This window comes from Parasteatoda tepidariorum, chromosome 1 (assembly GCF_043381705.1).
Source record: "Parasteatoda tepidariorum isolate YZ-2023 chromosome 1, CAS_Ptep_4.0, whole genome shotgun sequence".
Classification (NCBI taxonomy): Eukaryota; Metazoa; Arthropoda; class Arachnida; order Araneae; family Theridiidae; genus Parasteatoda; species Parasteatoda tepidariorum.
Window position 1 is genome coordinate 58476483 of NC_092204.1, and position 27222 is coordinate 58503704.

Consider the following 27222-nt stretch of genomic DNA (forward strand, 5'->3'; position numbering starts at 1 on the left):
GTGGACCATCCATCGAAGTAGGCGTATTCAGATCGAAGTGGGCGTTACTGTTAAGTATAGGCGAGTTCATTTCGAAGTGGGCGTTTCTGCCAACGTAGGCGTGTTCACATCACGTCCGGGTCACCAATGTGTGGGGGGCGTAGTTATTATAAACAATGTCAACCTTCATCTATGAAAAGGTACCCCACCTTAGAATCGAGTTAACATGTCTTATATACTAGTGAATTGTAGTTGTATTTTTGTAGTGGTAGGTACGCTACATGTTCTATTGACATTCTGTTTCAAATGTTCTTCTAGTGAAGCGTATTTTGTTACCCGAAACACCAAGAGAATTACAAAATGTAAAACTCTAAAAGTATGTATGGACGAGGCGTGATGCAGTTCGTCCCTCCTTCTAAATCTTAGAAACACTTTCTCTACTTTTCAATGTAGCTTGTCACTTTCACTATAAACTCTTCATTAAAAAAAAATCGAAGTTAGAAATTAAAAGCTCGATCAACTAACTTAAATAAAATATTTAATCAACAAATACCTTATTGAAGTGTTATCTCAGCTGTGCAGTTAATTCTTGTGAGATCAGTGCAAACTCTTATGTTCAGATTCTTTTGCTGAAAAAAGTTGTCTGTTAGAGGCCTCTTCTCATGTACTCAACAGTAAAATAGAGGGGCGAGTAAGTGGGGAAATCTAAATATCCTTTATATAATCTTTATTTAATTTTCACAAATAAACTGATGCTAGAAATTTATTCTACTAGGGGGTATCTTACGAAACATTCAAAATAAAATTAGAATGGGAAAACACTCGTCACTCATTTAGAATGATAAAAATATAGCTGCCATTATTCTAAAATTTCATCTGATTTTTTTTTTTTCCTGACGAAATTGTACCAATACAATACTATAAACAACATTTTCTGAAAGGTAATTTAGTATTACGCATAAGAATGTTTCAGGAATTATTGTCAAGATCTTTTTTTTTTTTTCTTCATAATTTGCGTTAGAAGAATTTTTCAGCATCATCCAAATCAGTTTTCGTCAATTTAGACAGTGATAAAATTAAATTTTAAAAGATATAAGTAGGGAAAAGTGTACATTACTAAACTAGTTTAAAAAAAATATCTTATTATTATCAATACTATATTAAAAAAACCATAAAAGTTCTAAAAATTATCAAGACTTATTTCCGGTAATCTACTCATAAAGTAACGTTTTATTTTTAATCCTACTGTCCAAAAAATATTAAATAAATAAGTAAATGAAATAAAATCGAAGTTGTTTAGAACAGAAAAAAAAATAGAGAGAAAATGAAATTCAAAAGTTTATTTAGAACAAAAAATAAATAAATAAATTTTAAAAAAATAAGAAGATGATAATCAAAAATTTAGTTTTTAACCATGGCGAAGAAAGATATCTCTTAAAAAGTGATATCATATTAGAGTGTTTTTGGTACTAGAATGAGAAGTCGTAACATTAGGAAAAAAATAATTCGTAAATGTGCAACAAACCAACAGGAAGAGAAAGGTGAATTTTTTTTTCTTCGAACTATATTTATCTTCGTGTTGAATGAAACAAGGAAAACAGTTTAAATTATTAATCATAAATTGTATAGATGTAAGAATTAAAAGTTTCAGAGTTATAAAATTTTTTAAAATTTTATCACTAACCTTACAACAAAAGTTAAATTACCACATTCTTACTCATTTTAAAAGTTGGGCAGTGAAAGTACGAAGTACGACTCCCACGTGAGATGCAGCTCCCACACTATGTCATCCTCGAAATCTCACTTTCTGTCTCCTACGTGTACTTCCGATTAAGTTACGATATTACTTTCTACGAATTTAAAATGACGGGTTTGTAAATTTTCCGTTGAGTATGTTGCTCAACGGAATGATACTTATTCTTTGGAATTTAAGAAGCTCTTTGGAATGATGTGATTATGCACCACAATTAAGACAATTATCTTCGCATGTTATGGTACAAGAAAACTCTGTATTCGTATTTTGCACGTGAGCATTATATTATAAAATTGTGATATAACTTTCTAAAAAAACTAAAATGGTGGATTTGTAAGTTTTTCATTCCGGTATTTTGTTCTTTAGAATAAAATTAATAAAGCATTAATTCAATTAAGACTACCTCCACGCCAAACGCGTTCTCGAATCCAGCTTTGTGCTCTAACGGTTGCAGCACGACTTTACTTTGTCCTTCCCTAATTTGTGCTATCTGTTCCAAAGGCTTATAAGATGCTTTTATAATGAGCATACAAACGGTGTTTACATGTGCAGCCAAGTCCCGCAGTGGACTGATCGTTAAGACACGGTTCCCAGCAGATCACCGAAGTCAAGCATCACTGGCTGCGGTCAGTGTGCGGGTGGGTGACCACTTGGATCAGTCTGAGTAGGGACCGAGGGTGTGGGGTATTGGCCCTCGTTAAACTGTTCTACCGTAAAGTACTCGACTTCGCGTGCAGGTCGTCGGACTACCGAAGCGGGGGTTCCATTCCCTCTGTAGATTATCAAAATTGTGATGGCTTGTCTTCGGATCATCCTCAGGGATGTTTCCCAGAACGTCGCCAATAGTCCATTGTGCAGCTCTAGAGCAACGTAAATGAACTACAACAACTACATGTGCAGCAAGAAATAAATAAATAAAATATGAATTTAAATTCAAAAAATTAAGAGTAAATATGTAAGGACAACTCTAATACAAAAAGTCTAGCTTTTTAAGAAGCCCAAAGAAATTTTTTTTTCACTCTTCCTCTGTATTTCTAGGTGATATCTTCTTGATGAAGCAATTTTTTGATGGAAATTAAATTATTATATCACTTATTTAGCCTCCTTAGAATTTATCTGAATCACCTATCGTATAAAACTAAAAATGCGATCAAATTTTTTTCTTACGCGAAAAAAACATGTCTCTCGTGATGTAAGGTGCAAAGCAAGGTGTATGACTTCCCATAACTCTTAGAAGAACAATAAGAAAAGGAGGTCAAGCATAATTTTTCCTGGAACTTCTTTTGACCTTTGACGCACGCAAATTCTTTTTATTTTTAGGGGGAGCGTGTCAAATTAATCGTTTTTGATTCACCTCTAGAAGCAACCGAAAGTGGGGGGCATTTTAGGGTGAAGAACCTGTTCTTGTTTGTGCTATGGAACCTCCTAGGATGTTTGAGATTTTTCTGATTCCGGGTGTTCTAGGTTCTACAGTAAAAGTGACGACTCTAGTTTCTTTAGTAAATGTTGAATATATACATAAAAACCAATATTTTAATCTACTGCAAAGTAAAACACTAAAAATGAGTTATAAAGTAATAGTAAATACTTGAAATAAAAGCGTTATAGTTGAATACATTCAAAACGAAACGTATCTGCGGATCCAAATATTATATCCTTTTCTGCATAGCATGTTTTACTCACCAAAAATAACACAAAATACTAATTGTAATTTACTTCTTATAAATGTTCATCCCTACAAAAACCGTTTAATCAGAAAATTTCCGTTTAAATCTGAAGGTTTAAAGCTTATAAATTAGTAGCCAACGAAACAAAAAAAATTTTATTTAAGAAGTCATTTAGGAATCTGGGCTAAATTTTCGATTTGTTTATTCTCAATGTTCTTTTCTTAAACAAACATTAAATGATCGATTCGATACTAGATGCAATAGGCAAACTTTCTAACAGAATATAAATTTTCAAACTGTATTACTCCTGTATTTTTACGCAGAAATTCCACGTGATTTGCCAGTAACAATGGACTTTTGCATTTATAAAATTCGCAACAAATTTTTATGTTTATCAGAGCTGTTTTCTACATTGGCATCAACGTCAACTTTGTTATAAGAATACGTTGGATACTAAGTCATAGTCAAGGAGATTAAGATAGCTAAATTTACATACAATGTATTTTTACTTTGATGGAATCTAGTTTGTACGCAGAAATTTCATTTCGCTCGACATAATTTTTGCTATTGTCACACGCAATTATTAGGCCTACAATCCACGTAATTATTAGGCCTACAACAAGGGAAAGTTATGCACTCATGTTTCAATTTAATGTCACGATTCTTCGAATATAATTTTTATTTCGAGTCAAAACTGGGATTTCATCATCATCATCTTCTACATCAAACCAAAATCAAATAAGCAAATCTGATTTGTTTATTCAGGTTTCGAATGCATCTCGAGGTTAAGATACGCAGTTGAGATTCTGTGTCTGATATCTCGTCTACTGATTAACTACTTTCCTTTGAAGGTTATTTTCTCCACAGTACTTAATCAGTTTATAAACATCAAGTCTCTCGAATTCACTGATTCACAATAGGTGTACTGTGTGTACACAACAACTTGAAAAATCGGATAGCGTTCGATAAGATTATTTGCTCTTCAGTAAAACTGATTAAAAAGGGAGGGGGTAGTGTTGACACTTTTTTTATAGACGCGTGGGAAATTATAATTTAGAATTTTTTTATAGGTACATTTCGTTATACTTTTTAAACCAAATGAAACTTGTATTACTTATTGTATCATTAACGTGCATTGCTTACATTTAGCTTTTTATACTCTGCTTTAAAACAAATAAATAAATGTGTAAATTGTGAACTATTACTTTCTTGATACTAAATGCCTGATTATAACATGAACAGAAAGGGCACTTTCCCAAGGCCCTTAATTTTAAGGGGTCATCAGTAATATATAATAAATATATTACTTAGGTGGCCCGGATAGCCTGGTCGGTAGGGCGCTGGGCCCATGACCGAGAGTTCCCCTCCGGCCGAAGACTCCCCGTGCAGTAAATGGTGACTGATGCACGTTAAATTTGTCGAATCGCAAAATCTTCCATGTTCCCATAACAATAAATCAATACCTCTGGGGGTACTGGATTGGAGATTGATCGTTCTCTGATTCAGGTCAAAATTACGATCCATGAATGTATGAATGGGCCCGCCCTATAAACGGGTGTGACGTATGGGTGTGGCAGAAGTCGAATTCTTGGCCATAAATGGCGCCACTGGAAAACAAGAACAATTGCAAGAAAGATTAAAATACGGTAAAAATCATTTAGTAAAAGAATTGGCTACAAAAAAATATTTCATCTGATTTGATTTTATCATCGCCGTTGAATATTTAATCCTTTTCAGATTTACCGCTACCAATGTTCATTTCTTGTAATTTTGCATCGAATCTAATAGAACAGAGAAAATTAAGCTCAATCTTCTCGAATAAAACATTGGAACAAACTCGCCATCATAAAGGACTTTTTGACGTAACCAACCTGTATTTGCATTTTTGGGAAAGGAAAACCACCTATGGTTAGCCTGACGACAAAGGAGTAACATCTTACCCGAAATCTGCTTAGGTCAGCTCTGTAATTTGTGGGAACAGGAACCAGTATAATACCAACCATCGCTACAATTCGAACTTGGGCCGTCTCAATATGTGGTTGAATTAGTAAGATATTAATTTACACTTTTTACCTCCTTTCACATACAGTTGTAAATATTTTTACATGATTATAATTTATAAACTATCTCAATCCCTATTTCTTAAAATAAATTCCAAAATAATTCAAATTTGACCCAACTATTTCCTTTTTAGAATATTCATCCTTAGTAGGAAATGCATGACCAATTAAAATTAAAATCAAATGATGTTTAAAAAGCTAATAATCTTAAATGTTTAGCTTCTCGAGTCCTAATAGACTTGTATTTGATGCACCAAAAAATTTAATTTAGAAATATAGTTATTCATTAAATAAATTTTTAAAAAAATGCATTTACGAAGAAACAAATAAGAATTTCCTCATGCATAAAACTGCAAATCAAAATCAGAAGAAATGTGCTGGTAAAAAAAGATGTTTGAAGAATGTTCTTGTCACGACGTTGCCTCGTGACAATTCTCGTGGTCAAACTTGTTAATTAAACAGTTGATTAAGATCCCGTGCTCTCATCTCGCAATCGAATGGTCAGTTGAACTTTTAACTTTCTAGAAATTTGTCACAAGATGATTGATTTGTCGACCTTCGGATGCATGATAAGAACACGAGACCACGTTTAACCCCTTAAAATAATATATATAAATAAACTCCAAAAAAAGAGGAGTTGGTCAGAAAGAGAATTTGCCTCTCAATAGTCTCCTCAGTCCGATTGCCTCTCAATACGAGCAGCTATGGGTAAGTGTGGTCCTCCTTCTCCTTATTGATATGTATAATGATTAGTAATAAATAAAATGTAACTTTAACTTTCAATTTGGATATTCTTTAATTATATACCCGCCACATTATAAATATATACCCGTCACATTCTCAAGATTCTTGATCTTGCAGAATTAAGAACAGAAAAATTGGTAGAGTAACTAATACCTTACTGAACTTGGCTAATTATCTGTAAAAAGCCGTTTCTTTAATGTTGAAATCGAACCTACAATACCCAACACAAATAAAGGGATCAACCAAATAACCTTTTGACTACCACTATAAAAAAGCATAGTTCTTAATAAAAATAAAATGTTTGTCAAGTCATGTTATGTCATATTATAAGAAAGAAAAAAAAGCGCAGTTATAAAATAGAATTTTAAAATTCGCAATATCATCTGAAATAGAGAAAAAACTCATCTAACTTTCTTTTATTAGGCGAGAAAAAAACTCGTCTATTTAGAAGTTCTTTCAACTCACTAAAATCAAGAAAATAAAGTCTGGAAATATACAAAAGTAAAATTATTATTATTTTTTCTTTGCTACTATAAGTTCTTTTTCTCATTATTACATTTGAACTAGACTTATCTAGATTTATCACTCAAATTTCAATTTCATGCTTGACAGACACTTAACTAAAACTCATATACGATATTGTTTACATTTCAGACGCATCGCACACTCCGAATTTCGTTTAACTCATCAAAATTAATTCCCCTCCGCAAGAAATAAAAGCTTCTGAGCTTTATATTATCATATTCAAGCCAGCCAAGCATTTTTTGGGCATAATTTCGCGAAGTCATTGCATAATAAAAGAGCGTATAAAATATAAAAATGTTTTGAGAACCTTCAGCAAATGGCAAAACAATTCTTTCAGAGCACAAGTTACAGAACTCTAACCTTTGATTCATTTCTTAGAAATAAATAGATGATAAAAAAAAGACTTTTAAAATAAGCTGAATCTGGCATGAAAATTACCTGGCTTTCTAAGAGCGGTACAGGTAATAAATATTTTGGTTTGCAGACGCCGTCTCGACATTTCGTGGTAAATATACTCTTATATTCTTTTGTTCGAAAGGTAAAGAACCCGGTACCGGTTTGGTTTAGAATACAACTTTCCAGGAATCATAAGAAACCTCAACAATTTTCTCACAAGTAGTAATTTTAGGGTCTTTCAAATAGAAAATTTCTGTTCTACATTTTTAATAAAATGAATAAACAAATAAAATGCCGCACAAACGAATTTTAAAAGGGTAAAAAACTAAAAAACTCTTAACTCTTTTTAATTTGCTTTTGCGAATAAATTTTGCTCATGCGAAACGAAATTCGATTTAGCTGCAATTATTTTTTAATGAATGGCTAAATTTTGAAACAGATCTTCTGAATGTCAGTTTTATTTTATTTTATTTTCAATTCCTTTATTTATTCATTTATTTATTTTTGTTTTATTTTATTTTTGTTTATTATTATTTTTTTCTATACTATTTCTCCATAACTCGTCTTGAATTTGGGGTCATTCAATTCAACAAAATTCGAATCAGCGTAATCCTACGAGACTTAAATATCCACAAATATTTCTGAGAAGGTAAGACTATAAATTTTCGTATAGTGTTTTTTTAGGAACTAAGAAGCGAACGCGGGGTAATGAGGAGGTTAAGCTTCTTGACCCCTTTCCCCGTTAAAACCCGATTTGCTAGGTCGTGAAACATTTTACCACTTACTGAGATGAGGTTACTGAACATTTTGTCACTGATGTAGAACTTTATTTTTTAGATATTATATTAAAGCTTTATTTTTACTACACTATTAAGAAAGACATTTTAAAATAACTATTCTTACTTCATATTTTTGTTGACAATTATTTTATAGAATTCAGTAAGATCAATTTATTCGTTTTCAATGCATTTTAATAAATCTCAAGAAAGATCAGATTAAAGGAGAGTGGGCTTGGTCATTATATTTCAATTAATGTTAATCTCATATGGAATTAAGATCTTTGTTAAATTAATTCCATACTATTTTTCTTAAAAAAAAAAATTTTTTTAAAAATAAATATTCATTCTATTCAATAACATTAAATTCGGCTGCAGTTTTTCAATCTTAAAGAGCTTTTTTTTTGGCGGGGGGAGGGGGGGGAGGGGACCTTTTTTACAAATACATTTATATTTTTACGGGGGCTCTTTTTTTTTATGAATTTAATGATTTAACGACAGATTTGATTCGGATCATTGAGTACGAATTTAATCTAATTAATTATTTATTCGACTGTAGTTAGTCACTTTTTTTGAAAAAAACGTAATCAATATGTAATGTTTAAACTGCAATTTGAGGCAAGAAAATTTTCATGTCATAAATACTTTTTAATCGCAAGTAATACAATTACTTTATATAGCAATTGTCTCTAGGGGTTAATCTTGTAATAAATTAAAAATATGAACAAAAGTTATGAAATGTTTCATTTTAATACATTAAAAAAAATATTAAAAACGTATTATTTGTACATTATTTTATTATAATACAATTAGCGTTATTATTGGAAATAAGAAACGAAGCTCTTCTGAAGAGTCCTAGTTAAATAATATTAAGTGCAAAACTTTATTTTAATCCTTGTTTTTTTAATTTTTAAAAAAATATCTAATTTAATAATATTTAATTACATTATAATAAAGATTTAAGTAAATCTATCACCCGAATAAAATTTATATAATTGTTAAAGTGGTGGATTTTGTAATGTGGCCTTTTCTATAGCTATACACTTTTTATTTTAATTTTTATTATTATTTATTTTTTTAAATTATTTTTTCAATTTGATACTGTTTTTTCAGTTCACTGTCTTAACGAACATTGCAATTAATTTTGATCCTCAGTACTTATCAAACACAAATAAATATAATATAATGAAAAGTCCCAAAAAAAAAACTGTAGCTGAAGGATATGCTTTAGCTTGATGAGATAAAAACTTCATTTGCTTTAAAACGTATGAGGATGACAATATTTACGCGTCAACTTTCATTAACATCTTCATATTTTTTGAAGCAAATGAAGATTGTACGTCATGAAGTATAAAATTAGTACAAAAACGTACACTACTATACACTTTTTTCTCATTTTTACCCTTTTAGGGCTCAAAAATATTTAGAGAAGAAGGGTTTTTGTAGGTCACTAGATCATAAACTCACCCTTTAGTTTTTGCCTCTGTCAACGGGGGAAAATACATTTTCAAGGTCGCGCGTGTGTTTCTAATATATTATATCCATTGCAGACCCCCTTCCTTTGTAAGCTATGATAATATAAAGCAGTGGTAGGGCAGCATTCTGAGGATATTACCCACCCAGGGGTAGAGGGCAATAAAAAAAAATAATGGATTTCAAGGAAGGAAATATGGGGTACCAACAGCAGTTGCCCGACCCCACACAAACTGTTGAGACAGGAAAGTCTATGCTGGTTGGCAAATGGAAGGGGTTTTGGGAGGAAATGAAATTTGGCATATCCTGCTCAATTTATTCATCTCGCTGGAGAAATGTTGTTGTTTACTCCGGGAATACTTAATTCTATGATTCACCGCATGGAGTGAATTACACATTCTCATAATTTCTTATTGCTGTTGTTGTAGTTAATTTACGTCACACTAGAGCTGCACGATGGGCTATTGGCGACGGTCTGGGAAGCACCCCTGAGGATGAAACATATGATCTTAAGAAAACATATGTAACTGAATAAGCTAATTATCATTGTAAATGATTTATTAGTTACATCACTTTAAAATATAAAATCATGCGGTTTTAAAAAAACTGATTTCACTTTTTAGTCTCAACTAATGTACAAAATAAATATTTGATCAAAGCAAAAATTAGAACAGATTTTGGAAAAATTGAAAATGCACGCCCCTCCCCCCTTCGTTTTGCATACCAGGATTGATGAGATTGAGATTTTTACATTTTTAAGATTCAAATTGTTATTTTTTATTTTATCTTATTTTTGATTCTTAAAGAAGTAACAGACAATTTAAATCCGATGATAAATTATAACATTATTTCTAATGAGTGGGCTTTTATCTAACTGGGAAGTACGAAAAATAATAAACATGGATGTAATAAACTGTAACCAGAACCATGCAGTGGAAATTACTGATCATAAATTGAAACTGTTTGATGATGTTTATCTAGAATCAGTGTTTAAAACTTTTTCCTAATTTAAGAATATCTTTCGCAGAAATTGCTTCAGATTTATTGAAGTGTTTTTTTTAATTTTTATTTAGCGAGTTGTATTACAACACAGGAAAATGAAAAATCATATGATTGTAATAAATAAAAAATGTGGCATATTTTGCAACATTTTATATGGTTAAGTATGAAAGATTTTAGAGTTCTTAGAAAAGAAGTCGTATTTTTTCTTAAGTAACGGAAACATTCTGAAAAGATATAATGATCCATCTGTCAATTAATGAAAATTATAAGATTGCGTGTTTCGCTAAAAATAGAAAACTAACAATTTTACTTACACTTCTATTGATGCAAAATATTAAAGTTATAAAATTACTATTGATTTCATAATTTTGGACCATTTTTTTTAAATGTTTGCTTTCATGATTTAATTTTTTTTAACAATATAATCAACTTATATAGCAAAAGAAAGCGTTTTAGGGAAATTTTCAAACTCGAGGGTAGAACACTGTGATCTATTTTGACAAGCAGTAAAACATTAAAGAAATAAAAGAGTTAATAATATTTGCCTAGCAACATACGACAGACAGATAAAAATCATTAAAAACAAAGAAACGATAAATAGTATATACAAATAAAAATATACGAAGAAATAAGGGGGGAAAGGACCTTTGAAATGAACTAAACAACAGGTAAAAGAACTGTTCAGAAATAAATCTTCTTTATTTTCTGTTACCTATTATCTGTCATAACAGCATAATTTAACTATTTCATTTCTTATAGGCATAATTTCTCTTATAAGTTGGTCATGTTACCAGATCTTGCATATTTGGATGGTCATAAACCTGGCATTTTTTGTTTTTTTGACAGTTGACCATAAACATTCAAGTAATTGTTATACTTGCGGTGAGCTACGCCATAAGAGACAATGACGAAATATAAAGGTGAAAATTTTTTTTTAGTTCTTGTTTCTCGAATTTACAAAGGGAGGCTATAGTGAAAGTTGGAATATTATGAGATTTATGTAGATAAGAAGATTTTTTATTTTTTTATAACCGTCAGTTAACAGCCGACCCAATTTTTGGGTTCACGACAACTAATGTTCAACAACTTGTAATATTGAACCCAATCCAGAAGACAAGGGAACTCCTGGATCAAGTATTGGGAAAAATTTGCCTTCGTGGAGGACTTTTTCATAGAACTAACTCGCATTTTTGATACATGTAGAGGAAGACCACGAGAACCTCCCACGGTTAGCCTGACAGCAAGGGGACTTTAACCCATGATCCGTCTACCACTGAGGATATTTCGCGCCAGCACTGTGGTCGGTGCAAGCCGGATGCGGAATTCGTATCGACTGGGATTCAAACCCGGTTCTCCTCATTGGAAGGCGAGCGCTCTATCCCCTGAGCCATCACGGCTCAGATAAAAAGATTTATAATTTTGAACAAAAATTATCTGGATTTGCGCTATTTATTTTGGAAACATGATTCGAAATGTGAATAAAATTTTATATTTTCCGCTCTCTTATGTTTTACAAAGCATAGTTAAAAGTTGATAAAAAATATATATTGTCAGAAAATGCAGATTTAAAATTTACTTTTATTTAAAGTAAAAAAAAAAAGAATTTAAAAATCAGACATCTCCTTCCCTAATTCTGGAGCTCCGCAAATCACTTTATTAATTTAACAGAAAAACATTATTCAGTGTTGTCACTCATATCTGGAAGAAAAAAAATTCCATGCGTTTTTCATGCACGAATTATACACAATATATTTAAAGAAAATACACTTCTATAGTGCTCTTGTGAGCTATATTAGGATAATGATGCCAGTTTTAGTGGCTAGAAAAATTTAGAGAAATAAGCATCAGCTCAACATAAAATAAATAACGCTATAATAAATGAAATAATATAATATAAATGAACTATCATCTTTAAATATCCCATAGATTACGCTTTGAGAGACTTGCATTTTCTGAAAGATAAAAATACGAAATAAAATTTACTGTTTTTTTTTCCCAGCTTGTAAAAAAATTAAATTTCCCTGTATTTTCCAGGTTTTCCCCGTGGAGTAGCAACCGTATTATTTTTAATTAATTAGTTTTAAGTTTGTATAAAATGTGGAATCAGGGCAAAAGCATTTGGGAGCAGAGTTGTAACACGATGAATATCGCTAACGAGGATATGGTTGGACTTAATGCAATAATTTCATTCTTTTTATAATAAATTTTTAGTATTTTTTATTCCTTTAGAAAACGCCTGTGAATGTTGCTGTAAGGTAGATCAGGCTCCCTTGCCCTTTCCTCAGCCCCATCCCTGATAGCGTACATCAATTTCACTCACTCCTTTCAAGACTACCTCCCCCATTTGATTATTAATCCTAGGGGAAGCAAAAATTACAAGAAAAATTAGGAACGACACAATTGCTCGCTCTTGTTTTCCTCCTTCTGTCTAGTTTTAAAGATTGGACTGTTTAATTACTACAGTTTTCGACTACAAAGTATTAAATAAATTTAAATTAGACATTCCTAATATTTAAAATATTCTTCAATTTCTAAATCGGTGTAATAAAACATAATACATAATTCAATTAGACTTTTCTAATTTTCGGATATTCTACATCGGCGTGATAAAACAAAATACACAGTTCAATTAGACATTTCTAATTTTCGGATATTCTAAACCGGCGTGATAAAACAAAATACACAATACAATTAGACATTTCTAATTTTCGGATATTCTAAATCGACGTGAGAAAACAAAATACACATTTTCTAACTATGAAGATGAAAACACAACACGCGAATGAAAAACACTCCTTCACCCGCAGCCGCAAGTGTGTAGAAAAAAACGCGCCAAGGAGGAAAATATTCGAAACATGGCGTCGTTCGTAACAGCATGCGGTTGTTCTCCAGTGACGTAGCCCCATGCTGCAGCTGTGTTGGTGAGTCACAAATATCGACCGCACGTTGTTTTGACGTCAGGCTTTATCACCCTGCCGGAACGAAGACCGGTTTTTCAGTCGCCATTGCAGCCATATTTTGGCTTGTGCTCTCGACTTATACTATATTATTGAATAACCAGTATGGAAGTTGAAATCGATACTGAACTTTTGATTCGATTAATTGAAGAAAGACCCTGTCTATGGGATAGAACTTTGGAAGAATATAAGTTGAAGACAGTGACAATTGAAGCTTGGAATGAAGTATTCCGACTGCTGAATCCAGATTTTGAATCTCTACCTGTTATAGAGAAACGTGAATTTGGTGAGTTATCGTTTCATGTTGTGGTTTCATTTTGAAAGATAATTTTCAGCGGAAAATTTGATTCGAATAAAGTAGTGATTAATAATTTTAAAGCACACCAAAAATTTTGTTAAATGTATTGAAATGTAAATGACAGAGAATGTTTCCATTATTTTTTTGAATCAACATTTTCAAAAATAGATAAAATAAATCTAAAATGAAAAAAAAAAAAAAAAAACTTTAATAGATTGCATTTTTTCNAAAAAAAAAAAAAAAAAACTTTCTTTTATTTTTGTCACACTTATTTCAGTTTTCGTTGCTGGCAAAATGCTATTATACTTATTTATTTTGCGTTTCTCAATTTTACCACGTTTATATTAACTTGCCTTCGTGTATGTCTGTTCGGGTGGAATTTTGTAATCGATTTTAAACTAACTTCCCGACTAGCTACAGACTTCAAATTTGGCACATAGTTCAGAATTGGATGACAATGAATGAAGAGAAAGAAGACATACAAAGTAAAATAAAATTGAAGAAAAATTAATATTTTTGCGATTGTCTTTTTGTTGTCGATTCGATTATTTCAAATTAGTGTCACATGTCAGTTGAAAAGTTTTGTGTACAGTGAGTGAAAAAATTTAGATTTTGGAAGTGAGTACNAATTTCATAATTGTAAATTTTTCACGTTAAAAAAAAAATAATACTATTTTTAAGAACCATGTTTTTGTAGTGGAGAATAATAATTAAAGAATAAAAATTTGAAAAACGAAAAACGTGGGGTGCATGAAATACATAACAGTACATATATACGCATACATATACACATTTTCTTACTCATACACATGCATATACACAAACATATTCCAGATCCACATTTAGATACAATTACAGATATACATACACATTTTCTCATGAGCACACACTAATATAACATTACTGTTATGTATTTCAGACGCCCCACGTTTTTCGTTTTTCAAATTTTTATTTTTTAATTATTATTCTCCACTACAACAACGTGGTTTTTAAAAATATTATTTTTTTTTGTTCAAAATAATTGACAACTTAGGAATTATTAAAACAATAAACAAGTTGCATGATTTTTCTTACAGTTATTTCTTACTAAAAATATTTTAAATCAAAATCTTTAAATGTGCGCTTTATTTACATATATTTTTTTAAAATTTAAATTATCTTTCAAGCTGCAAAATTATTCTGTAAATAATATCAAGGATTATTTTTTAATTTAATTAGCCGGAAATTCAATATTCTCGCGTAGCTAATTATATTATTCTTTTAAATAAGTGTCAACTTCACAATTTTGAAAGGATTGGTTTTTAAGAAATTTATTTATTAATAATCTATGCTACATAACTGTTATAATTTCAAATAAATTCTATTTTGGTGATTTACTTATTGCAGTATTGTATAATCCTATTATTTATATTTTAAGGTATAGTTATATTGCTTTATTTAATTATTGTTCTAATAATTACAAATTAATCATTGCAGATAATTTTCTATACTAACGCGTCACTACACAATTTTCTAACTAATCGCAATTATTTAATTAGGCTAAATTTACTAATCAGATTTCAAGGATGACAAAAAATAAGAATTTATATAAATAAACCAGAATATCTGCAAGTATGTGTGAATGTACTTTATACAAATCCGCAATTCTGGCTCGAACGGCACCAAATTTGTTGTATATGTGTTCGAAGATATGACGGACCTAATTGTCTACTCTGAAACTACCTCCGATCAACGATTAGTACGAATTCTACTTCCGTCTCGAAGCGACCACAGTGCTGACGTAAAGTATCCTCAGTGCTAGACGGATCATGGGTTAGATTCACCTTGCCATCCGGCTAGCCGTGGGAGGTTTTTGTGGTTTCCCTCGCCATGTAACGCATTTTCAGGTTACTTCTATCCTATTATTTATAAGTCCTCTTCGGAGGCTAGTTTATACCAATTCTTGATCCAGGAGTTCCCTTGTCTTCTAGGTTGGGTTCAAAAGTGATAATCGTAAACTCAGAATTGGTTCGACTGTGCAACGCCTGTTACAAAATAAAATAGCATTTTATAATGTCAGTGATTTTCTAGCTTGCAGCTCTAATCAATCAAAAATAAGTTTCACCGAATGTTTTAATAAAGTACTTATTTATCTATGGTTTCCTATGCTTGCTAGGAACTTGACCACGGCTGGGAAAATCGACGTTAATAATTTTCACTAGGTATGGTGATCTCACCGAATCATTACTATGAAACCATGTGTTTTTTATATTATTACTTATGCTTTTAGACGTCTAAAAATTTAAATGATGGAAAATAAAAAAATAAAGTTATTAAGCCTTTGGGAAAATTGGGGTAAATTTTGAATTTATCAAGTTAAATGTTACAATATGTATTGTTAATCTTTCTTTTAGTGAGTTGAACATCAAACTCATATTGTTTGACCAGCTTCAAGCTAATAGCATGAAGCTGGACCGGAATATACAAAAAAAGTTATTAGGTGTCATGAATGTGTAGTATGATGCTATTTGGCTACTTTTTCGGTTCGGAGGGCGGTAAAGAAAACTATTATCGCAGAAACTATATTATGCACCTATATTGATATAATAGGTACTCATTACCGAAGCACCTACAAGCAGTAGTATTTATAATACCACATTTAAATTAAATATCTGGTGTGAATGATAGTTTTGCGATTTTTTACGGCATTTGAAATAAATACGACGTTAGAAAATATTATAAAAATGTTAATGTCGTTACTAATTATTTTTGCGAATTACAATTAATACATATTTTGGTAATTGGTACAAATTGAAATAAAAAAATAAGTTTTTTATTAAAAGGTTAAATTAATGGAGAAATGATACTAGCATATGAGAATCGTAAAAAATTGCCATGTTGTTATTGACACTTTTGATGTTTGGTAAAAGCACCCATGGTAAAGGCTACGAATTGAAATTTAAAAAAATAGGTTTTGTGCTCAAACGCTAAACTAATTCACTTAAAAAAAGACTATAAAATATCGCTTTATTATTATTGACGTCATTGATGCTTAATTAATCTTAGTACTATCAGTATTATATTAATTGGGTTTTTAATAGGTACCAAATATATTAATATTGATACCAAGATACCTACTGCAGGTACTTCGGAAATAAATCATTTTTATGGCTTACCGAAGGGGATAAGTGCTGGTGAAAATTGTTGATTATGGTAATTTTTGACTAACAGGAGTTGACTTCGAGCAATGGGATCATGCTAGTCATTATTGAATATAATTAATCTCTATTTTGATGGTATGAACTTTTCAAAATAATATTTTGCTTCATCTGATGACATAAAGTTACCACGAAGGAGGAAATAAAAAGAAATTGCTTTAGCTTAATTAATTTTGTCGGTATATGTCTTTCAGTTTGGTGCACGATTTCATAGAGTTGAATTCTATTGATTAATTGCTTTTTTTCACCCCGTACCAATAATGGATATTCAGCTAGTAATTAATATACCTTTGGGTGCAATATTTAAATTTTCTCCAACTTCAAAACTGGCGAGATTACTCGAACTTTAAAGTCTGCATTAAATATTAATTAAGACTGCATGTTGCGTTTTTTATTCTATATTTAATGCTACTTTGCTTTTCATAGATTATGTACAGTAAATGATTAATTTTTATGATGATTTGTAATTAAATACATAAAATTTAGGTTAATTTAAGGAAAAGATAGTTGAAATTTAAGGCTTACTTCTGGTGTAATGAAATTTCAAATGTCACTTCTGGCTTTTTCAGCCAACCTTAAAACTTGTCTTACTTTTAATACTTTGATAATTAGAAACCATTTTTAGAATTCTTAGATACTATTCTTTTATAAAAAGTGATTAAAAAAAATAAGGAAAGAAAGAAACACTTCAATTTTAAAGAAATTGGTTATTCAACTTAGGCTATCACCTTTAAGACCGTTTTTAAATTCAATTTAAATTTATATTATAATGACAGGAAAACAATTTTTGTAATATCACGCCCAACATTTGAACTCATTTAATTTGTCGGATACAGTAATCGATACAGTTTCGATTAATATTTATACAATATTCCTTCAAATTATGCGAACGGACAAAAAAGTAAATTTTTTCTTGAGTTCGGAATCGGACGAGGAAGTCTGCATTTCATCATGGAAGTCTACTCGAAAGTGGAACAACTTTATTGATAATTAAGGTGAATATANATAGACGCTGTGAAGGTGTCTTAAAAATTAAGGATTATCCTACTAAGTATTGATTGTGTAAGTATCACTTTAAAAAAACGCAAATCTAAGATAGATCTTACTATTAATTGCATAACTTTTTTTGTAATACAAATATTGTAATACAGTATTTATTATTAAATTCTACATTGAATTACCTTCAATTTGATATACAAACGTTTATATTTAAGTGAAAATGAATATATTCTACAAGCACACTAAGTTGAAAAACATGAAACTTTCAAAAAGTGTCCACACTTCTGGCCGCCACTGTATGTATAGCAATATTGAACTCTTTTAAAACTTTTTAAATAAATTTAGTAAAACTCTTTTTCTTTTCCCACTTAGATGTATATAGTAAACAGAGAAGTGCACACTTTGTGTTTTGAAATTTCCCTAATTACATATTTTTTGTGTAACTAACCAAACAACAATTTTACCTTGGCCCTAGTTGGGTTCCAAATTGGCTCGATATGGATTCTATAAGAACATGCACCGATGAACCATTACTGGGATGTCTAGATTTTTTAACATTGGTCCTAGAATGGCCTATATAGGGCCTACATTGGCTAATGAATAGATATAAAATATCGTACAAATCTGATAATTCTATGTAGGACCGATATTGGTTGTAAATTGGCTATAAAGTATCGACTGAATTGGGAAATTCTATATAGGGCCAATGTCGGAAAAATAAAGGCCCTTTGATTTCTTACTGGGCCAAGATTAGATTCATGAATATTGGCCTAATGAGAGCCCAAGTTATTTTGCTGCTAGGGTATGAATAAGAAAAACGTAAAGATTGAGTTGTAAAAGGAAAAGAATATTATTTTTAAATTAAAAAGGAAGTTGTATTAATGTAAAGAAATTTTTTTTTTAGATTCTTTATTTTCTTTTATGTTCCTATTATCAGATACATAAGCTAGGAAATTTATATCAATAAAGTAAACACTCAGTAAAACAATTTCAAACTGGTGTTTTTTTTCATGTAACGGAGATCTAGTTTAACCGATTCAGCGTTGCACCCTTTTTTTAAAAAAAAAACTAAAATTTTTTTCTCTTGGAAAAAATTTTGTATTTAAGTCGAATTTAATTTTTACTTTATAAACTGTATTTTGCAAAATTAACATTAAATGTCAGATGAGAAGCAATTTCGTAAATACAAAATTTTCCTGAACGAGTACTTTTATTTAATAGTTATTTCGTAATTCACGGGGTTTCTTTGAATTTTGCTATTTTAAAACTTTGTGGTGATATGATATTAAAAATTATTTATTTTATCATAACCTTATTCTTTGCAACGTGTTAACTGAATTAAAGGCAAATAGCAATATTTGTTCCCAGATTACTAGATGCATGTTGCTCGTATTTAATTTTGATCTCTAACTTGCAACTTAAAAAAACTGCATGGCGATCTTAAAAATTACCATGATCTTCGAAAAACTTTCATTTAAACTAATGCAGATCTTTCCGAACAGCGAAACACTTGGCTTTATTACATAGATCCTCAATATTAGCTGTTCTCAATTTTTTCCCCGTCTACGTAACCATAAATGATCAGCATTCTTTCAGCGGAAACCCGATTTTCTAAAATATATGAAGATAGTTTAGTACGTATTAACTAATAAAAGACTGCTTTATTTTGAAAATATTTAATCAGAGAAATGAAATGTTTTCATAGTTTGATCATTAATAATTAAGTCTTTATTAATAATCATTAATCATCTTCAATTAGGTTTTATGTCCCACAGTTGAATTCGTTATCCTGGAGCTGAATGTAGTCTAGAACTGGATTTGCTTTTGATGTATATGTATGTGCTGAAAGTGAATAAAATAAGCCGATTTAGGGTTTTCGTTTAAATAAAATCTTAAAAAAACTGCCATAAAAAACCGCTGCTTTGAAAATTGTTATTAGAACACATATTATCTTATTGACGAACTTAATTAGTATTATTTTTGTTTGAAAAGCGCGATGCGAAATAAAGCAATTTTTTATAAATGCACGCCCTTTTCATATTTAATTCAATACAATGTTATTAGTAATATTATTATAATTTTTTTTTTAAATCGCCATTTTTTTTATTGGCAATTTGCTTTAAATAACTTCATAAAGACAACCGAAGTATTAAGTAAATAATAGATTATTGATTAGATCCCAACATAATTACAATTTCAAAAATTAAAAAAAAAAGCTTAAAAAGTCCGTTTTTAAAAGTCCAAAGTTAAGTCCACTATTTAACTCTTTCATATAGAATGCTTAGGTTCCTCGGAATACCTTTACGAAAACACTGCTCTATATAACTCTTGCCACTGTCCTGTGATTCTAAAATATTATAACAACGTCAATTGGTTTTAAGGCCTGTTTAGACGATCCAAGTTTTTGGACGAAGATTGATGTTGAAGGAAACTTGTTTTGCTTTGAGCTTGGATCTTATAAACGATCATCCAAGTACTTGGTCCAAGTCCTTGGACGATAGTAGAGCATGTTCTACTTTCCATCCAAGTTTTTTTCCCTTGACCAATCAGCGTCTTAGGTTTTGTGACGTCAACAAGCAGGCACCAGATTATGTCATTTTGTTGTCTGTTTTCATATATTTTAGTCCAAATAAATTGATCTGTTACGGTTTATTTGTGTTATTATGATTTTATTTGAATTTATTTAGTAATTTTAAACTTATGTAAGTATTTTTTTATAATGTTGAATATGAGCAATGCGCATGCGCAAGTTTTTCTTTTGACCAATCAGTGACACTCAAGAACTTGGATAGTGTTGACGAATCATCCAATTTCTTGGACAGAGAAATCCCTCCAATTTCTCGGATTCAAGAACTTGAACCGTGTAAACAGGCCTTTAGATGGTGGAATTCGATTTTTTAATTCATATTTCTTTTCTTCAAGGTTCAGCTGTGATGAAAAGATGGAAGAACACAAAAGACAACTTTGTAAGAAGAATTAGAGAGATGAAAGAAGCATCGAATATGCGTAGTCAAAACGGTGTAAGGTTCAAGAAGAAGCCGAGGAAGTATGTATTTCATGATCAGCTGCAGTTTTTATACAAACTTTATGACCCATCAGAATATAAATACCATTTTAAGAAAGAAAAAAGAAGTCTGGTTGAAGAAGACATCATGGCGGATGTCGACAATAGTATAGTTATGTTTGAAGAGTCAAAGTCAGAAAACGAAACGATTGAAGACAAAGACGAATATATTCTCGGGATTGATACTGTTGATGATGCACTACTGGATGACACTCCACAATCCACTCAATTGGTACCGATTGGAAATAAAAGAAGTTATGATGAAGTTCAGTTGAAACTGTTGAATGCGTTGGAAAAAATGGAGAACACGAACCCCCACATTTCCTTTGTGAATAGCTTGTTGCCTACCTTGAACAAGTTAACACCAGAACAAATTTTAGATTTTCAGTATGGTGTTTTGAAACTTTTGAAAGACATTACCTCTTCTAAATCATCTGAAAGACCTTCAACTAGTACTTCTTACTTTTAATTTTTATAGTATTACGGTATGAACTATTTTCTGGCATATTTATTTATTTTGAGAAAAAAAAAAGTCGTCTTTCAGTAATTAATTTGTTCTTTTTTTAAAGGATTTCGTAGCCTCCATCTTGTTTTTTCGTGTTAATTTTTATTTTTAAATTTCATAACCGCTTTACATTTTCCTGGGATAGACTGATGACTGAAAATCATCTTTGGTACAGATTGTTTGAGTTAATTTCATGAGTGAAATGTTGCACGTTGAATAAGTCCGTGAAATTTACAAAAATCTTTAATGAGTGTTGAGTTCAATTGAATTAAATAGACTTAAACGTACTTAACCTGAACTTTATTGTAATGTAGTTCATTTAAAAATCAAATGAACTTCTATGACTATTTCAATGAACTTCATATCAAAAACAAGTATATTCTGTGTTGTACAATTAAATTAAATTTAATTAATAAAACAACATTTAATAAATAACATTAGTTAATAAATAACATTTTATTTAATAAATGTAGCTTAGCAATATTAGTAAAGAAGGAAAAAAAGTGCTAGTTGTAAAATTGCTGAATATTTAAAATTCAATTTAAATTTCGTATAAGAAATATTTAGTACATTTATATTTTTATTTTATTTTATAAGCAGTCAGACTTAAGAAAGTGCCCTTACTTTTTTTTTTTTTTCATTCACGCAATTATCGCTAATCTGCGCTCTGTAAAGGAAGTTGGATTTTTAAATAATTTTTTTTATCACCCTCATCACATTAAAATTTTTATTAATGGTATTTTAAACATGCTTTGTTAATTAAATAATGATTAATTGTAGGATAAATATTTTGTTAATTTTCCTTTTGTGCTATGAAGTTCTGTCTTTATTCCCATTGTAAAAAATATTGTAAATTGATGTTGTTGTTTTGTTATTGTTATTTATTTGTATTTTAAGAAATGAAAATAATTATACTTGTGTTTTTACTTATCTCTCTCTCTTATTTTATTTAAATATTACGAAAATAAGAGCTCAGCTCTCTTTAAAGTTTACACAGAGCTTGTGTACTTGAATGTGCGGGGTATTACGTTAAGTTTCTAAAACTCTTCATTTACAATAGACACCCGTTGAATATTTATCTATTTAAAAAAATATTCAATGAAGGTAAAATGAATTCAAATTGTGAGGATGGAGGGGGGGAGCGAAATGAAGTCAACTATTAAAGCTAATTGGAAAAAAAGTTTCGATGCTAACAATAAATTGAACAGTTGTGATTTTATATACTTGTACTAAAAGAACTCAATCAACAAATCAACAGTTAAACTCAGCGGCGCGACAGCCCTAGAGGGCCAAGGCCTACTGTGCCCATCTCAGTTTTCTTGACCTTAGTTAACAGTTAATAAAGGTTTTTTTTTTTTAAAATTTCATAATTTCTTAGGATGTTATGACTAAAATTTAACATCGCGATTTGTACTTTAACTTAGCATCTCAACTCGTTCGCATACTAATGCTCTCCTCAAGCTATAAAACCGCGATAGTTCTGTAGTAATTGCGCAGTGCGGAATGTAATAACGTGAACGTAAGGTAAGTGGAAGTGCTAAATCTCTCTAATGGGGCTACCCAAATATCTTACAGTTGTTGGATATTATTTTGTATAGTGATTTAATAAAGTTGATTTTGTAAGTGATCAAAAACCTCAAGGGTTGATTTGTTTAGAAAGGAATGCTGTTTTAGATATTAATTAGAGCCATTGATAAGTTTCAGTACTACTTCTCGTTTCTCGCTGCAGAGATTCCAGAGATTTTTTTTTATCGCTGGGTAGTCTAAAATATAGTGTCTAAAAACGTAATAAGCATAAATCGAAAATTATTCTTAAAAGTAACGTTTAAATAATAATTTTAAATGACAAAAAATTTGGTTCGAAAACTTTTTTGCTTGAAATACAAGTTATACAAATTGTGATATTGGTATTGTGATAGTTAGCGATATTTTATCATCAAAAAGTGGATTTAAAAAAAAAAAAAATAGGAAAAGGAAAATAAAAAATTTAGCCTAAAATCCACAAGAAAGCAAGGTAAGAGATAATTTTGAAATGTATAATGCCAAAAATCTGAAGCCGAAAGATAAATTTGAATAATGGAAAAACGTCATTCGCTTCAAAAATTAAGGGGAAAATTTATTAACGTGATTCGTACTCTTAAAAACAAGCACCCACTCTCAAGAGTCACCAGACCTGATTACGGAAAGCAAAATGCATTTGTAAGAATAAATTGCCACTTAAAAAAGAGAAAATAAAATAAAGGTGGGAAACAAGGGGGCCTCCTTGGTTGAATGGTCTTGGCGATCCACGAAACCTTCTGTAACATAGAGGTAGTGCGTTCGAATCCTGCCATAACCTTGGATGTATCTTTACAATGTCCTTTTCTAATTTGTGCTATCTGTCTTAACAAGGGCTGGTCTTCGTTATGAGTACACAAGTCTGCCTGTGTATGTGGAACAATAATATTAATAAAATGGTTAAAAACAAAACAAGAAAAACGCGGTGGCCAAGAGAAACAACCATTGACCGAGAGAGGTAGTTATAGTTGTTTCAGCTTTTGCTAAACTCACTGGACTCAAACTTTACCTCTTCCCATCCTTGCAGTAAACTTGTTACTACAGTACACAACCCGTTACCCGGAAATCAAAAAACCGGAACGAAATTCAATAAATTTTCCCGCCATTTAAAAAAAAAAAAAATTCCCTCATAAGATTTAAAGAGATTAAGATTAAGAGAGACTTAAGATTTCTCTTTCTTTTTTGAAAAATGTTTACCTTACCATCATTTTGGAAATAATCATTAGTGTATTACTTCATCGCTTTTTCTTCTTTCTAAGATTATTTCCAAATATTTTTTTTCCAGTTGGGTTTAACAATAAAAAAACGGCTTTTTGTAGCGATTCAGAAAACCGGAAAAATCAGTTATCCGGAATAGCGATGGTCCCGATCATTCCGGATAATCGGTTCTCTACTGTATTACGTTTTTCTTCGCCATTTGCTACAAAATTGGTAATCTTCTATCTCCTTTCAATTTTGAAGTCATTTACAAGCTTGCTAGCATAATTAAAGTCCTTTATAGACCCTATTATTATTGATAATCGCTAGGTTATTTACCACGTGCCTTTCCAATTCAGCTTTATCTACATTAGGCTAACAAAAATGACTTCCTTATAAATATTATTTAAATTTGGGTGTCCTGAAAGTGACCGACTTTGAAAAATCAGTGATAGGAAAATCGAAGCAGAGTGAAATTTACTGTTTTCTGCGCTTTCTTTTTTAAAAAAATAACAAAACTTTTATCATTAAATTTCAATAGTTGCAAAATTTGTCTACAGATGGTGGTACTGCTGATGACTGGAAAACTATAAAGCAGTGTTTTACATAACAGAACATTCTAACTGAAATATTTGTAAGGGCATTTATTGTTAATTTCGTCTCTAACTGCTCCATTTTGTTGCTACAAATGGTGGCTGATTTAAAACATTTGTTTTACAGTTTTTTTTTATTTAGCATCTGATTGCCATCTGTTTACAAACTTTAAAACAAATCTTGAAACTTGGTTTGGATAAATTCTCTAGATTCTAAAGCGAAACGTAAACCATAGATATCTATCTCCTTTCATTTGTCTTTAGTTGATTTTTTAAGCTGGGGGTCATTTTGTTTGTTCTGCATATTACATAACTCCAATGGTTAGAAAAACATACATTATATTTGTAGTTAACTACAACTGCAACTACTTTATTACAAATGTGGTTAACTACAGCTACTTTTTTAAAATTTAGTGAGTACAAACGACTTCTGAAATTTAGTCACTATTCCTCTAGTTTTAGGAGACGAACTTTACTGAGGAATTTAATTTACACCCATGTTTAAAACGGTTTTAAACAATTGGCCTATTTAAACGAGAAGAATTATCAAGAAATTTTTCTTCAAGTTTTGCGCCATTTTGTTATTCTTAACCATTTTTTACGAATTTTTCTTTTAACCTTCAAATTTTTATGCTTTCTCAATAACAGATGTTTATTTTAAAAATTGCAAGGAGATTATCAAATACCTAAAAAACAAGTATTTAACGGGTCTGGTTCATTTCATCGACAATCACTTCATCGACAGGCCATTTCATCGACACCACTTCATCGACAGGCCATTTCATCGACTAGGTCATTTCGTCGACAGGCCATTTCCTCGACAGGGTTGTTTCGTCGACAGACCATTTCGTCGACAGGGTCATTTCGTCGACAAGTNTCTCAGTTTGTATTGCAATAATTTCTTCAAGCCATTTTAGTAACGATAATAATATAAAAAAATTAAAAGCATTAAAAATTTACTCGAATTTTGTGTTTTTAATATTCTTGGCTTCGCCGGTTACCGGTGACCCCTTGGCATTCAACGTGTTAATGCTTTTTTTTATTTACTTAAAGAAATAAAGTGCATCGAAAATTACAAAAAAATGTATTCCCTTCGATTGAAATAACATCATTGTTTTATGAGTGACCATTCGCTTTTGAAGGTGTGGTCAAAGTGACAAAATTGGCTAGTATTCATAATGACTAGTTTAAATATTAGTAATACCCTACTTATAAACGCTTGGCCACACGAGCATTCTCGTTGTTTCGGATCCACGAAAATTGCCCTTTGACGGATCAAACAAGTTCGAAAATTTAGTTGTGTTTTAACCTTATTTCTACATTTAACTGACGTTAAAAGTAGTTGCCAGAAATTGCTACAAACTACAGTTTTTTTAATCGCCTTACTCACTGCACTACTTTTTTTTAAAAGTAGCGCAACTACATTACTAACTACAAAAAAAAAGTATCTATTACAGTAGTTTCGCTACTTGTAGTGAGCTATTTCCGACAACTTCACAACTCTATGTTAGTTACCGAAATTCTCGCAAGGAATTCAAAATATTATTTTTACATTTTATTTTACATGTTGTTATTTATGAGCAAAAGAGAAAAATACTGGTTTAAAAAATGTTTCTGCAGCGCACCTTCTTTTAAGTTTAAAGATATTGCATCGTTATGACCAAGAGTATAAAGTAAATAAAAAAAATCCATTGTAAAGGATATTGTTACTAGTTCTTAGAATGACAGTATTATAATTCTTTTAGATCATTTCAAGACAGCCAGGGCCATCACAGTCTAATAAACCGTTTTGTTGGATGTTTTCGATGTGGCTAGCTAAGAGGACACAATTAATTGCATGGAGCTAGGAGTAGATGGAGGAGACACAAGCAGAAATTCGTGAAGCCGAAAGCTCGGCAATGTTAACCGCGAAATTAACCGTCGGCCATCTTACTTACTTCAAAACATTGGCAGTTGTAGCTCGTTTATGCTTGAATTGTCGTATGTTCGGACAGTTATTACCATTTTTATTTTATTCGTTATTCGAGTAGTCTTACTTTGTCTTATTATTTTTTCTTGGACTTCTTATTATTTTAATTATATTATTTTAATTATGACTTCTTGCATCTTAAGGTTTTATGTTACTTTATAAAAATTTCAGCTGTAGTTTTATTTATTTCTGTCAAAGTTATTCATCTGAAAATTGATATTTATTAAAACCAGAAAGTATCCCATTGCATTCCAAATATGAAATAGATAAAAAAAATTTAAATTTATTAAAAATCTAATATCATATACAAGTGATTGCATGTAATATTAGATAGTAATAAAGTACTCCATGATTACATATACATTTATTCTAAGCTTTATAGTGATGTAGTTTTTGCTTAATGTTAAGGTATTGATAGTTTCTGTTCTATACCTTCATTTAATGTATTTCCCCTAAAAAAATAATAATAATTTTTATTAAAGCGTAGGGTTTTCTAATCCCTAAACAAAGT

The 27222-nt window shown here is 30.6% G+C and overlaps 2 protein-coding genes across 2 annotated transcripts in view; both read left to right on the forward strand.

Annotated features, from left to right (window-relative positions):
• The first annotated feature begins 5872 nt into the window (after positions 1–5872).
• Positions 5873–22325, forward strand: LOC122271552 (uncharacterized). Its single transcript, XM_043053248.2, has 2 exons — positions 5873–6167; positions 20749–22325. The coding sequence occupies exons 1-2, from the start codon at positions 6164–6166 to the stop codon at positions 21357–21359; spliced, it is 615 nt and encodes a 204-aa protein (XP_042909182.1). The 5' UTR covers positions 5873–6163; the 3' UTR covers positions 21360–22325.
• Positions 13168–27222, forward strand: part of LOC107449295 (uncharacterized) — a 20343-nt gene continuing 6288 nt past the window's right edge. Inside the window, exon 1 of the mRNA XM_043053231.2 lies at positions 13168–13618. Coding sequence (XP_042909165.1) covers positions 13438–13618 — 181 coding nt within the window. The 5' untranslated portion in view covers positions 13168–13437. The remainder of the gene's footprint in view (positions 13619–27222) is intronic.